A 15,727-nucleotide genomic window follows, 5' to 3' on the forward strand; every position below is an offset into this window, starting at 1 on the left:
TAGTCCCCAGACAGAGTTTAATGCTGTTGCCTCCTCAGCTCCCGGTATAGCATTAGTCCCCAGACAGAGTATAAGGTCAGAGACAGGGACAGAGCTAATGAGATGGAAGTAGTAGAACATGGCTTGTAAAAACACTCTCTCTCACATATATATATATATATATATCCAGAGAGAGAGAGACTACCATTCAAAAGTTTGGGGTCACTTAGCAATGTCCTTGTTTTTGAAAAGAAAAGCACTTTGTTTAAAATGGAATATCTACATAGGTGTACAGAGGCGCATTCAAGGTTATCATTTTAAAGGGCTAATTGATCATTAGAAAACCCTTTTGCAATTATGTTAGCACAGCTGAAAACTGTTGTTCTGATTTAAAGAAGCAATAAAACGGTCCTTCTTTAGACTAGTTGAGTATCTGGAGCATCAGCATTTGACCGTGTTGTTCATTTGGTTTCCTTTTTGTTTCCTAGTGACACACATTGAGCTCCACCTCCTCCTTCCTGAACAGAAACTAAGAGAAATGTTAAGTTATGATTTCCTGAAGATGGGTGGGGGCAAATGCAGCGTGTTTATAACAATCTGCCAGAGTGGTGTGTGTGTGTCACGCACACACACACACACCACACACACACACACACCACACACCACTCTGGCAGATTGTTATAAACACGCTGCATTTGCCCCCACCCATCTTCAGGAAATCATAACTTAACATTTCTCTTAGTTTCTGTTCAGGAAGGAGGAGGTGGAGCTCAATGTGTGTCACTAGGAAACAAAAAGGAAACCAAATGAACAACGCGGGGAGAGGGGCCTTCAGAACCAAATTGTCCAATAGAAACTCTTGGTTTTTGTTGCATGACGCTTCCTTTGGGAAATGTTTCGCTACTGTTTGCTTCCGTGTTTTGACACGGAGTAGACTGCAGACAGAAAAACAAGACAGAGAGACACCTCATCAAGTTATATTGAACTGAACTCTCCCTCCATCCAGACAGAAACAGAGAGTTATATCTCCATCCTCCACCTGAACCATGTCTGGAAATAAGAAAGGTACGACGAATGTTCTTTTTCCCTTTTTCTCACTTTCATTTATTTTCTTTCCAACTAGCACTATCACAAGCCGTAGAAAGTTGGTTTCAATTTCAGTTTAATCCACCAGAAGATTACGAACAAATAATACAACACATATTGGGGTTAAACTCAAAAATACTAATTGATTAAAAAAAAACAGTATTTTTGGAAAGAATGTTTCGAAAAGGTAAAATCATAAATGATGTCATAAATACCACTGGTGGAGTTATGTCACACACACAGCTAACGACAACATGTGGAAACGTCTGCTCTACCCAAAATTACTACCAAATAATTGCAGCATTACCGCAAAAATGTAAGAGGCAAGTGGAAGGAGGAAAAAGTAAGGAACTTGTCTTTCGGCTCTGCATTAAAGACAATAATTAGTTAAAGATTATTGTGATAAATAAAAAAGTATACCGGTTTCATTTTAGGACCAATAAATTCACAGCTGTGCCATATAGATTGCATATAGTTGGGAAGAGATATTTGACTGATTCCATAGTGAGTAGGTTTATGAACTGATATTTAAAACGACGCCGGATTCAAAACTTTAAAATGATTACACAAACTTCTTGCAACCAATTTAATGTTATATATATGGGGGATACAACCTTTCCAGCTCTGCCTATTTTGTTGTGAAGAGACAGAATCACTAGATCATTTGTTTTGGTACCGTCCTTATGTAGCTTGTTTTTGGATCGATGTTCAGGAATGGCTGAAGATTTGTAATATTTACCTGGAGCTAACTCTGCAGACAGCACTACTGGGTGATCTGGAAAGTCATAGTCAATCGATCGAAAATGTTATAATTATTGTAGATTTTTTTTTTAAATCTTTAATTTACAATCCGTAGAAACAATGACAATAGACACTTTTGTGAAACATCATTGGACTGTTGAACAATATATGGCAAATAGAAATCCAATATGAATGGTGTTAAGAGAGGTAGATGGGAGGCTGACTGGAAATTACTAATAACAACAAGATAACTCATGTAAAACATGTGTCCTTATAACAACAAGATAACTCATGTAAAACATGAGTTAAAACACCCCCCCCCCCTTTAAGATTTAGATGCACTATTGTAAAGTGACTGTTCCACTCGATGTCATAAGGTGAATGCACCAATTTGTAAGTCGCTCTGGATAAGAGCGTCTGCTAAATGACTTAAATGTAAATGTAAATGTACATGTGCCCTTATAACAACAAGATAACTCATGTAAAACATAATGTGTCCTTATAACAACAAGATAACTCATGTAAAACATAATGTGTCCTTATGACAACAAGATAACTCATGTAAAACATAGCGTGTCCGTAAAACATATGTAGGTTTTAAGAACTTTTGTGAAAGAGCCCAGTTTGAAAGATATGGCAAATAGAACTCGGGATGAATGGAATTCACATTTTTCCGGCTTAACGTACAGATGGCTGTCTAGGAGGCATTTGAGTACTTGTCTGACATGCTTAGTGTGTTCTTGAAGAGAGCTCGAAAAGATGAGGATGTCATCCAAGTAAACAAACACAAATATGTTAAGCATATCCCTAAGCACATCGTTTATGAGCGCTTGGAACACCGCTGGGGCGTTGGTCAGGCCGAAGGGTATCACCAAGTATTCATAGTGACCAGTAGGCGTGTTGAAAGCGGTCTTCCACTCATCACCAGGTCTGATCCGCACAAGATGGTATGCGTTCCGCAGGTCAAGCTTAGTGAAAACAACTGCTTCCTGGAGCAGCTCGAAGGCTGTGGCCATAAGGGAAGCGGGTAACGGTTACGGACGGTTATGGCATTGAGTCCCCGGTAGTCGATGCAAGGACGTAATCCACCGTCTTTCTTGGCCACAAAGAAAAACCCTGCTCCCGCCGGGAGGTGGATGGACGCATGAGGCCTGCTTCCAGAGTGTCCTTGATGTAGGTATCCATAGCAGCTCGTTCGGGTGGAGATAGGGAAAGATCCGACCCCTGGGAGGGCAAGTGCCCGGAAACAGTTCGATGGGGCAATCATAAGGTCTATGGGGTGGTAGCATGGTGGCCCTCTGTTTGCTAAATACCAGTTTGAGGTCATGGTAACACTCGGGAACTCGGGTCAGGTCGATGGATTCTAAAGACTCGGGAGTAGAACTCGGGGAATTCGGGAAAATACAAGTAGCTTGGCACGTAGGACCCCACTGCTTGATAGTGCCCACAGACCAGTCGATGTGAGGGTTATGGCTGTGAAGCCAGGGGTATCCAAGGACGAGAGGGAACTCGGAACAGGAGATCAAATGAAAGTTCATCAATTCCTGGTGTTGTGAAACTGAAAGTCGCAAGGAGGTAGTGACATGAGTGACAAGTCCAGATCTCAAAGGGCTTCCATCCAATGTAGTAACCCTCATGGGGTCACTTAGAGGTTCAGAGGGAACGCCATTCTCCTTCGCCCAGAAACCATCCATGAAGTTACCTGCGGCTCCAGAGTCTACCAAGGCTTGAAGGTGAAGCTTGTGGTTGTCCCAGGAAAGGGTGACTGGAATGAGCAGCAGTTGGACGGATGGGAGGAGGTTATGTTTCCCGTTACAGTTCCCCCCGGTCTGTACGGGACAGAGCGTTTCCCTGGAGCCCGGGACATGTGGAACGGAAATGGCCCGGTTTGCCGCAATATAGACAGCGTCGCTCCCTCATCCGGCGGTCTCTCTCAGCCTGGGAGATGCGTCCAATCTGCATGGGTTCCGGTGGAGCCAGCGAGGATAAAGGTGGGGACTCGGAGCTGGGACTGATAGGGGCTAGAGGTCTACGGTTGAGTTCTCTCTCTCTCAGACGCTGGTCAATGCGTGAGGCCAACTTGATCAGGGACTCGAGATTGTCCGGTGGTTCCCGAGTGGCCAGTTCATCTTGGATAGTGTCGGAAAGGCCTTTCAGAAAGCACACCGTGAGCGCCTCGTTGTTCCAACCACTCGCTGCTGCCACCGTGCGGAACTGGATGGCATAGTCCGTCACGCTGCGCTGACCTTGGTGGAGAGTCAGGAGCTGTTTGGCTGAGTCAAGACCACTGCTTGGGCTTTGAAACACTCGTTTGAATTCCTCAGCAAAGGCAGAGTAGCTGGCACAGCAGGAACTATGGGCATCCCACACAGCAGTAGCCCAGGCCAGGGCTTTTTCCGACAGCAGGGTGATGATATATGCGATCTTAGACCGGTCGGTGGGGAACGACGAGGGTTGCAGCTCGAAGGAGAGAGAACATTGGGTGAGAAACCCTTTACAAGCACTTGGATCACCTGAGAACCGTTGGGGAGGTGGAAGACGAGGTTCAGCCAGAGGGTTAACTGCCATGGGTACGTGAATCTGAGGTACTGGGACGGGAACTGTTGCCGGGGTAAGTCGATCAGATATGTGCTTTATGGAAGTCAGCATCTCCGACAGAAGATGAGAATGTCTAGCCATTAAGGCCTCTTGCTGAACCAGGGCGGCTTCGTGGCGTTGGACAGTCTCCTGGTGGTGGGACAGCATGGCAACAAGGTCCTGGGAACTGGCTGCCTCTGGGTTCATTTTTGGCTCTGTGTTTCTGTCAGGACCCGGTTACGAACCCGGGTCTCCGGAGTGAGAAACAGTCACTTAACCAACTGAGCCACGAATAGTCGGCAGAACCCAGAAGATGAGGCAGACACAGCAGTCCTAGGTCAGGATAGGTCAGGATAGTTCGGGATAGGTCAGGACAGGTCAGGATAGGTCAGGATAGGTCAGGACAGGTCAGAATAGGTCAGGAAAGGTCAGGTCAGGACAGGATAGGTCAGGATAGGTCAGGACAGGTCATGATAGCTCAGGACAGGTCAGCATAGGTCAGGACAGGATGAGTGCCACCTCAGAGATGACGTGATTCCAAACACCAAGCACACATGTCCTGTACCAGCACTTGGTCTCCAGTACAAATAACTTTTGGTTTTGTTCAGTACCAGTTCAGTACCACTTAAAAGGACATTTCCTGCTCCTTAGTCTCCATCCTGCTGAAAAGGAAGCCGGGGGAAAGAACAATCTCCCCCAAGGACCAAGGAGGGGTTGACTGACTCACAGACATTGTGGAGACAAGTGATTGGTTCCCCATTACTCACGCCATCCCTTCACATGATTTAGAATAGGTAAAGACACATATTCACACATGGAAGGAATGTTGTAGTGCCCCTCCCTCCATGTTGAAGCGCCCCTCCCTCCATGTTGTAATGACCCCTCCCTCCATGTTGCAGAACAGAACAGGGCTCCGGGCAGCCGAGCGGAAATGGAGGAAAACTCGCCTCCCTGCGGACCTGGCATCCTTTCACTCCCTCCTCTCTACATTTTCCTCCTCTGTCTCTGCTGCTAAAGCCACTTTCTACCACTCTAAATTCCAAGCATCTGCTTCTAACCCTAGGAAGCTCTTTGCCACCTTCTCCTCCCTCCTGAATCCTCCTCCCCCCTCCTCCCTCTCTGCAGATGACTTCGTCAACCATTTTGAAAAGAAGGTCGACGACATCCGATCCTCGTTTGCTAAGTTAAACGACACCGCTGGTTCTGCTCACACTGCCCTACCCTGTGCTCTGACCTCTTTCTCCCCTCTCTCTCCAGATGAAATCTCGCGTCTTGTGACGGCCGGCCGCCCAACAACCTGCCCGCTTGACCCTATCCCTTCCTCTCTTCTCCAGACCATTTCCGGAGACCTTCTCCCTGACCTCACCTCGCTCATCAACTCATCCCTGACCGCTGGCTACATCCCTTCCGTCTTCAAGAGAGCGAGAGTTGCACCCCTTCTGAAAAAACCTACACTCGATCCCTCCGATGTCAACAATTACAGACCAGTATCCCTTCTTTCTTTTCTCTCCAAAACTCTTGAACGTGCCGTCCTTGGCCAGCTCTCCCGCTATCTCTCTCTGAATGACCTTCTTGATCCAAATCAGTCAGGTTTCAAGACTAGTCATTCAACTGAGACTGCTCTCCTCTGTATCACGGAGGCGCTCCGCACTGCTAAAGCTGACTCTCTCTCCTCTGCTTTCATCCTTCTAGATCTATCGGCTGCCTTCGATACTGTGAACCATCAGATCCTCCTCTCCACCCTCTCCGAGTTGGGCATCTCCGGCGCGGCCCACGCTTGGATTGCGTCCTACCTGACAGGTCGCTCCTACCAGGTGGCGTGGCGAGAATCTGTCTCCTCACCACGCGCTCTCACCACTGGTGTCCCCCAGGGCTCTGTTCTAGGCCCTCTCTTATTCTCGCTATACACCAAGTCACTTGGCTCTGTCATAACCTCACATGGTCTCTCCTATCATTGCTATGCAGACGACACACAATTAATCTTCTCCTTTCCCCCTTCTGATGACCAGGTGGCGACCGCATCTCTGCATGTCTGGCAGACATATCAGTGTGGATGACGGATCACCACCTCAAGCTGAACCTCGGCAAGACGGAGCTGCTCTTCCTCCCGGGAAGGACTGCCCGTTCCATGATCTCGCCATCACGGTTGACAACTCCATTGTGTCCTCCTCCCAGAGCGCTAAGAACCTTGGCGTGATCCTGGACAACACCCTGTCGTTCTCAACCAACATCAAGGCGGTGGCCCGTTCCTGTAGGTTCATGCTCTACAACATCCGCAGAGTACGACCCTGCCTCACACAGGAAGCGGCGCAGGTCCTAATCCAGGCACTTGTCATCTCCCGTCCATGTCTGGATTACTGCAACTCGCTGTTGGCTGGGCTCCCTGCCTGTGCCATTAAACCCTTCAACTCATCCAGAACGCCGCAGCCCGTCTGGTGTTCAACCTTCCCAAGTTCTCTCACGTCACCCCGCTCCTCCGTTCTCTCCACTGGCTTCCAGTTGAAGCTCGCATCCGCTACAAGACCATGGTGCTTGCCTACGGAGCTGTGAGGGGAACGGCACCTCAGTACCTCCAGGCTCTGATCAGGCCCTACACCCAAACAAGGGCACTGCGTTCATCCACCTCTGGCCTGCTCACCTCCCTACCACTGAGGAAGTACAGCTCCCGCTCAGCCCAGTCAAAACTGTTCGCTGCTCTGGCCCCCCAATGGTGGAACAAACTCCCTCACGACGCCAGGACAGCGGAGTCAATCACCACCTTCCGGAGACACCTGAAACCCCACCTATTTTAAGGAATACCTAGGATAGGATAAGTAATCCCTCTCACCCCCCTTTAAGATTTAGATGCACTATTGTAAAGTGACTGTTCCACTGGATGTCATAAGGTGAATGCACGAATTTGTAAGTCGCTCTGGATAAGAGCGTCTGCTAAATGACTTAAATGTAATAAATGTATGTAAATGTAATGACCCTTCCCTCCATGTTGTAATGCCCCTCCCTCCATGTTGTGGTGCCCCTCCCTCCATGTTGTAGTGCCCCTCCCTCCATGTTGTAATGCCCCTCCCTCCATGTTGTATTGACCCAACCCTCCATGTTGTAATGCCCCTCCCTCCATGTTGTAATGCCCCTCCCTCCATGTTCTATTGACCCCTCCCTCCATGTTGTAGTGCCCCTCCCTCCATGTTGTATTGACCCCTCCCTCCATGTTGTAATGCCCCTCCCTCCATGTTGTAATGCCCCTCCCTCCATGTTGTATTGACCCCTCCCTCCATTTTGTAATGCCCCTCCCTCCATGTTGTGGTGCCCTTCCCTCCATGTTGTATTGACCCCTCCCTCCATGTTGTATTTACCCCTCCCTCCATGTTGTATTGACCCCTCCATTTGTTAGCCCTCCCTCCATGTTGTATTGACCCCTCCCTCCATGTTGTATTGACCCCTCCCTCCATGTTGTAGTGCCCCTCCCTCCATGTTGTATTGACCCCTCCCTCCATGTTGTAGTGCCCCTCCCTCCATGTTGTATTGACCCCTCCCTCCATGTTGTATTGACCCCTCCCTACATGTTGTATTGACCCCTCCCTCCATGTTGTAGTGCCCCTCCCTCCATGTTGTAATGCCCCTCCCTCCATGTTGTATTGACCCCTCCCTCCATGTTGTATTGACCCCTCCCTCCATGTTGTAGTGCCCCTCCCTCCATGTTGTATTGACCCCTCCCTCCATGTTGTAGTGCCCCTCCCTCCATGTTGTAGTGCCCCTCCCTCCATATTGTGGTGCCCCTCCCTCCATGTTGTAATGCCCCTCCCTCCATGTTGTATTGGCCCCTCCCTCCATGTTGTATTGACCCCTCCCTCCATGTTGTAATGACCCCTCCCTCCATGGTGTAATGCCCCTCCCTCCATGTTGTATTGACCCCTCCCTCCATGTTGTATTGACCCCTCCCTCCATGTTGTATTGACCCCTCCCTCCATGTTGTATTGACCCCTCCCTCCATGTTGTATTGACCCCTCCCTCCATGGTGTAATGCCCCTCCCTCCATGTTGTATTGACCCCTCCCTCCATGTTGTATTGACCCCTCCCTCCATGTTGTATTGACCCCTCCCTCCATGTTGTATTGACCCCTCCCTCCATGTTGTAGTGCCCCTCCCTCCATGTTGTATTGACCCCTCCCTCCATGTTGTATTGACCCCTCCCTCCATGTTGTATTGACCCCTCCCTCCATGTTGTATTGACCCCTCCTTCCATGTTGTATTGACCCCTCCCTCCATGTTGTAATGCCCCTCCCTCCATGTTGTATTGACCCCTCCCTCCATGTTGTATTGACCCCTCCCTCCATGTTGTATTGACCCCTCCCTCCATGTTGTAGTGCCCCTCCCTCCATATTGTAATGCCCCTCCCTCCATGTTGTAATGGCTCTCCCTCCATGTTGTAATGCCCCTCCCTCCATGTTGTAATGCCCCTCCCTCCATGTTGTAATGCCCCTCCCTCCATGTTGTATTGACCCTCCCTCCATGTTGTAATGCCCCTCCCTCCATGTTGTAATGCCCCTCCCTCCATGTTGTAATGCCCCTCCCTCCATGTTGTATTGACCCCCCTCCATGTTGTAATGCTCCATGTTGTAGTGCCCCTCCCTCCATGTTGTATTGACCCCTCCCTCCATGTTGTATTGACCCCTCCCTCCATGTTGTATTGACCACTCCCTCCATGTTGTAGTGCCCCTCCCTCCATTTTGTAGTGCCCCTCCCTCCATGTTGTAGTGCCCCTCCCTCCATGTTGTAATGGCTCTCCCTCCATGTTGTGGTGCCCCTCCCTCCATGTTGTATTGACCCCTCCCTCCATGTTGTATTGACCACTCCCTCCATGTTGTAGTGCCCCTCCCTCCATTTTGTAGTGCCCCTCCCTCCATGTTGTAGTGCCCCTCCCTCCATGTTGTAATGCCCCTCCCTCCATGTTGTAGTGCCCCTCCCTCCATGTTGTGGTGCCCCTCCCTCCATGTTGTATTGACCCCTCCCTCCATGTTCTATTGACCCCTCCCTCCATGTTGTAATGCCCCTCCCTCCATGTTGTATTGACCCCTCCCTCCATGTTGTATTGACCCCTCCCTCCATGTTGTTATGCCCCTCCCTCCATGTTGTATTGACCCCTCCCTCCATGTTGTATTGACCCCTCCCTCCATTTTGTAATGCCCCTCCCTCCATGTTGTGGTGCCCTTCCCTCCATGTTGTATTGACCCCTCCCTCCATGTTGTATTTAGCCCTCCCTCCATGTTGTATTGACCCCTCCCTCCATGTTGTATTGACCCCTCCCTCCATGTTGTAGTGCCCCTCCCTCCATGTTGTATTGACCCCTCCCTCCATGTTGTAGTGCCCCCCTCCCTCCATGTTGTATTGACCCCTCCCTCCATGTTGTATTGACCCCTCCCTCCATGTTGTATTGACCCCTCCCTCCATGTTGTAGTGCCCCTCCCTCCATGTTGTAATGCCCCTCCCTCCATGTTGTATTGACCCCTCCCTCCATGTTGTATTGACCCCTCCCTCCATGTTGTAGTGCCCCTCCCTCCATGTTGTATTGACCCCTCCCTCCATGTTGTATTGACCACTCCCTCCATGTTGTAGTGCCCCTCCCTCCATTTTGTAGTGCCCCTCCCTCCATGTTGTAGTGCCCCCTCCCTCCATGTTGTATTGACCCCTCCCTCCATGTTGTATTGACCCCTCCCTCCATGTTGTAGTGCCCCTCCCTCCATGTTGTAATGCCCCTCCCTCCATGTTGTGGTGCCCCTCCCTCCATGTTGTATTGACCCCTCCCTCCATGTTCTATTGACCCCTCCCTCCATGTTGTAGTGCCCCTCCCTCCATGTTGTAATGCCCCTCCCTCCATGTTGTAATGCCCCTCCCTCCATGTTGTAGTGCCCCTCCCTCCATGTTGTATTGACCCCTCCCTCCATGTTGTATTGACCCCTCCCTCCATGTTGTGGTGCCCCTCCCTCCATGTTGTATTGACCCCTCCCTCCATGTTCTATTGACCCCTCCCTCCATGTTGTAGTGCCCCTCCCTCCATGTTGTAATGCCCCTCCCTCCATGTTGTAATGCCCCTCCCTCCATGTTGTAATGCCCCTCCCTCCATGTTGTAATGCCCCTCCCTCCATGTTGTAATGCCCCTCCCTCCATGTTGTAGTGCCCCTCCCTCCATGTTGTAATGCCCCTCCCTCCATGTTGTAATGCCCCTCCCTCCATGTTGTATTGACCCCTCCCTCCATGTTGTAATGCCCCTCCCTCCATGTTGTATTGACCCCTCCCTCCATGTTGTATTGACCCCTCCCTCCATGTTGTAATGCCCCTCCCTCCATGTTGTATTGACCCCTCCCTCCATGTTGTATTGACCCCTCCCTCCATGTTGTATTGACCCTCCCTCCATGTTGTAATGCCCCTCCCTCCATGTTGTGGTGCCCCTCCCTCCATGTTGTATTGACCCCTCCCTCCATGTTGTAATGCCCCTCCCTCCATGTTGTGATGCCCCTCCCTCCATGTTGTATTGACCCCTCCCTCCATGTTGTATTGACCCCTCCCTCCATGTTGTATTGACCCCCCATGTTGTAGTGCCCTCCATGTTGTATTGACCCCTCCCTCCATGTTGTATTGACCCCTCCCTCCATGTTGTATTGACCCCTCCCTCCATGTTGTATTGACCCCTCCCTCCATGTTGTATTGACCCCTCCCTCCATGTTGTAATGCCCCTCCCTCCATGTTGTATTGACCCCTCCCTCCATGTTGTATTGACCCCCCTCCATGTTGTGGTGCCCCTCCCTCCATGTTGTATTGACCCCTCCCTCCATGTTCTATTGACCCCTCCCTCCATGTTGTAGTGCCCCTCCCTCCATGTTGTAATGCCCCTCCCTCCATGTTGTAATGCCCCTCCCTCCATGTTGTAATGCCCCTCCCTCCATGTTGTATTGACCCCTCCCTCCATGTTGTAATGCCCCTCCCTCCATGTTGTATTGACCCCTCCCTCCATGTTGTATTGACCCCTCCCTCCATGTTGTAGTGCCCCTCCCTCCATGTTGTATTGACCCCTCCCTCCATGTTGTAATGCCCCTCCCTCCATGTTGTGGTGCCCCTCCCTCCATGTTGTATTGACCCCTCCCTCCATGTTGTATTGCCCCTCCCTCCATGTTGTGGTGCCCCTCCCTCCATGTTGTATTGACCCCCCTCCATGTTGTATTGACCCTCCATGTTGTAATGCCCTCCCTCCATGTTGTGGTGCCCTTCCTCCATGTTGTATTGACCCCTCCCCATCCATGTTGTATTGACCCCTCCCTCCATGTTGTAATGCCCCTCCCTCCATGTTGTGGTGCCCCTCCCTCCATGTTGTATTGACCCCTCCCTCCATGTTGTATTGACCCCTCCCTCCATGTTGTATTGACCCCTCCCTCCATGTTGTATTGACCCCTCCCTCCATGTTGTAGTGCCCTCCCTCCAGTGCCCCTCCCTCCATGTTGTAATGCCCCTCCCTCCATGTTGTATTGACCCCCCTCCATGTTGTAGTGCTCCATGTTGTATTGACCCTCCCTCCATGTTGTAGTGCCCCTCCCTCCATGTTGTATTGCTCCATGTTGTAGTGCCCCTCCCTCCATGTTGTATTGACCCCTCCCTCCATGTTGTATTGACCCCTCCTCCATGTTGTAATGCCCCCCCTCCATGTTGTATTGACCCCTCCCTCCATGTTGTATTGACCCCTCCCTCCATGTTGTAATGCCCCTCCCTCCATGTTGTATTGACCCTCCCTCCATGTTGTAGTGCCCCCCTCCATGTTGTATTGACCTCCATGTTGTAATGCCCCTCCCTCCATGTTGTATTGACCCTCCATGTTGTATTGCCTCCCTCCATGTTGTATTGACCCCTCCCTCCATGTTGTATTGACCCTCCCTCCATGTTGTATTGACCCCTCCCTCCATGTTGTAATGCCCCTCCTCCATGTTGTATTGACCCCTCCCTCCATGTGTTGTATGTTGTAGTGCCCCTCCTCCATGTTGTATTGAGTTGTATTGCCCTCCCTCCATGTTGTATTGACCCCTCCCTCCATGTTGTATTGACCCCTCCCTCCATGTTGTAATGCCCCTCCCTCCATGTTGTAATGCCCCTCCCTCCATGTTGTATTGACCCCTCCATGTTGTAATGCCCCTCCATGTTGTAATGCCCCTCCCTCCATGTTGTATTGACCCCTCCCTCCATGTTGTAATGCCCCTCCCTCCATGTTGTATTGACCCCTCCCTCCATGTTGTAGTGCCCCTCCCTCCATGTTGTATTGACCCCTCCCTCCATGTTGTATTGACCCCTCCCTCCATGTTGTGGTGCCCCTCCCTCCATGTTGTAGTGCCCCTCCCTCCATGTTGTAATGCCCCTCCCTCCATGTTGTATTGACCCCTCCCTCCATGTTGTATTGGCCCCTCCCTCCATGTTGTATTGACCCCTCCCTCCATGTTGTAATGCCCCTCCCTCCATGTTGTATTGACCCCTCCCTCCATGTTGTATTGACCCCTCCCTCCATGTTGTATTGACCCCATGTTGTATTGCCCCCTCCATGTTGTATTGACCCTCCTCCCTCCATGTTGTATTGACCCTCCCTCCATGTTGTATATGCCCCATCCCTCCATGTTGTATTGACTCCTCCCTCCATGTTGTATTGACCCCTCCCTCCATGTTGTATTGACCATGTTCTCCCTCCATGTTGTAGTGCCCCTCCCTCCATGTTGTAATGCCCTCCCTCCATGTTGTAATGCCCCTCCCTCCATGTTGTAGTGCCCCTCCCTCCATGTTGTAATGCCCCTCCCTCCATGTTGTATTGACCCCTCCCTCCATGTTGTAGTGCCCCTCCCTCCATGTTGTATTGACCCCTCCCTCCATGTTGTATTGACCCCTCCCTCCATGTTGTATTGACCCCTCCCTCCATGTTGTATTGACCCCTCCCTCCATGTTGTATTGACCCCTCCCTCCATGTTGTATTGACCCCCTCCATGTTGTAATGCTCCATGTTGTATTGACCCTCCCTCCATGTCGTATTGACCCTCCCTCCATGTTGTATTGCCCCTCCTTGTTGTTATGCCCCTCCCTCCATGTTGTATTGACTCCTCCCTCCATGTTGTATTGACCCCTCCCTCCATGTTGTATTGACCACTCCCTCCATGTTGTAGTGCCCCTCCCTCCATGTTGTAATGCCCCTCCCTCCATGTTGTAATGCCCCTCCCTCCATGTTGTAGTGCCCCTCCCTCCATGTTGTAATGCCCCTCCCTCCATGTTGTATTGACCCCTCCCTCCATGTTGTAGTGCCCCTCCCTCCATGTTGTATTGACCCCTCCCTCCATGTTGTATTGACCCCTCCCTCCATGTTGTATTGACCCCTCCCTCCATGTTGTATTGACCCCTCCCTCCATGTTGTATTGACCCCTCCCTCCATGTTGTAGTGCCCCTCCCTCCATGTTGTAATGCCCCTCCCTCCATGTTGTAATGCCCCTCCCTCCATGTTGTAGTGCCCCTCCCTCCATGTTGTATTGACCCCTCCTGATTCCCTTCCCAGAGAAATGTTACGTGAGGTTCTACCTAAACTGACCCACTGATAAGACACAGTCATAAATACACACATCTCATCGTCATATTGTTCCTCCATGTCCGGACAGGATGCTCCACCACCTCTCAGAAGCACCGTAACTTTGTCTCTGAGCCGATGGGAAACCGGTCTGTGAGGGACGTACCCGGGATCGGACCTCTACAGGGCCGCAGGCTAGAGGAGCAGGGCATTACCAGGTAGGTTCACTACATAGGAATATGGTATAATTACCAGGTAGGTTCACTACATAGGAATATGGTATAATTACCAGGTAGGTGCACTACATAGGAATATGGTATAATTACCAGGTAGGTGCACTACATAGGAATATGGTATAATTACCAGGTAGGTGCACTACATAGGAATATGGTATAATTACCAGGTAGGTGCACTACATAGGAATATGGTATAATTACCAGGTAGGTGCACTACATAGGAATATGGTGTAATTACCAGGTAGGTGCACTACATAGGAATATGGTATAATTACCAGGTAGGTGCACTACATAGGAATATGGTATAATTACCAGGTAGGTGCACTACATAGGAATACCATCCAGGACCTCTATACCAGGCGGTGTCAGAGGAAGGCCCTACAAATGGTCAAACACTCCAGCCACCCAAGTCATAGACTGGTCTCTCTGCTACCACACGGCAAGCGGTACTGATGCTGGAACCAACAGGACCCTGAACAGCTTCTACCCTCAAACCCAAATACTGCTAAATTGTTAGTTAAATAGTTAACCAAATGGTTAGTCAAATAGTTAACCAAATAGCTACCCGGACTATCTGCAGGGACCCGTTTTATACTAACTTTTTAGACTGATCACATATGCTGCTACTGTCTATTATCTATCCTTTACCCCTACCTACAGTATACTGCTGTTACTGTCTATTATCTATCCTTTACCCCTACCTACAGTATACTGCTGTTACTGTCTATTATCTATCCTTTACCCCTACCTACAGTATACTGCTGTTACTGTCTATTATCTATCCTTTACCCCTACCTACAGTATACTGCTGTTACTGTCTATTATCTATCCTTTACCCCTACCTACAGTATACTGCTGTTACTGTCTATTATCTATCCTTTACCCCTACCTACAGTATACTGCTGTTACTGTCTATTATCTATCCTTTACCCCAACTATAGTATACTGCTGTTACTGTCTATTATCTATCCTTTACCCCTACCTACAGTATACTGCTGTTACTGTCTATTATCTATCCTTTACCCCTACCTACAGTATACTGCTGTTACTGTCTATTATCTATCCTTTACCCCAACTATAGTATACTGCTGTTACTGTCTATTATCTATCCTTTACCCCTACCTACAGTATACTGCTGTTACTGTCTATTATCTATCCTTTACCCCTACCTACAGTATACTGATGCTACTGTCTATGATCTATCCTTTACCCCTACCTACAGTATACTGCTGTTACTGTCTATTATCTATCCTTTACCCCTACCTACAGTATACTGCTGTTACTGTCTATTATCTATCCTTTACCCCTACCTACAGTATACTGCTGTTACTGTCTATTATCTATCCTTTACCCCTACCTACAGTATACTGCTGTTACTGTCTATTATCTATCCTTTACCCCTACCTACAGTATACTGCTGTTACTGTCTATTATCTATCCTTTACCCCTACCTACAGTATACTGCTGTTACTGTCTATTATCTATCCTTTACCTCTACCTACAGTATACTGCTGTTACTGTCTATTATCTATCAT

The 15,727-nt window shown here is 49.5% G+C and overlaps 1 protein-coding gene across 1 annotated transcript in view; it reads left to right on the top strand.

The window, feature by feature from the left end:
• Nucleotides 1-829: 829 nt before the first annotated feature.
• LOC127932982 (barrier-to-autointegration factor-like) overlaps nt 830-15,727 on the top strand; it is a 28,208-nt gene continuing 13,310 nt past the window's right edge. The window contains exons 1-2 of the mRNA XM_052529088.1: nt 830-1,044; nt 14,048-14,174. Of these exons, the coding sequence (XP_052385048.1) occupies nt 1,026-1,044; nt 14,048-14,174 (146 nt within the window). The 5' untranslated portion in view covers nt 830-1,025. The remainder of the gene's footprint in view (nt 1,045-14,047; nt 14,175-15,727) is intronic.

Source organism: Oncorhynchus keta, chromosome 11 (assembly GCF_023373465.1).
Source record: "Oncorhynchus keta strain PuntledgeMale-10-30-2019 chromosome 11, Oket_V2, whole genome shotgun sequence".
Taxonomy (NCBI): Eukaryota; Metazoa; Chordata; class Actinopteri; order Salmoniformes; family Salmonidae; genus Oncorhynchus; species Oncorhynchus keta.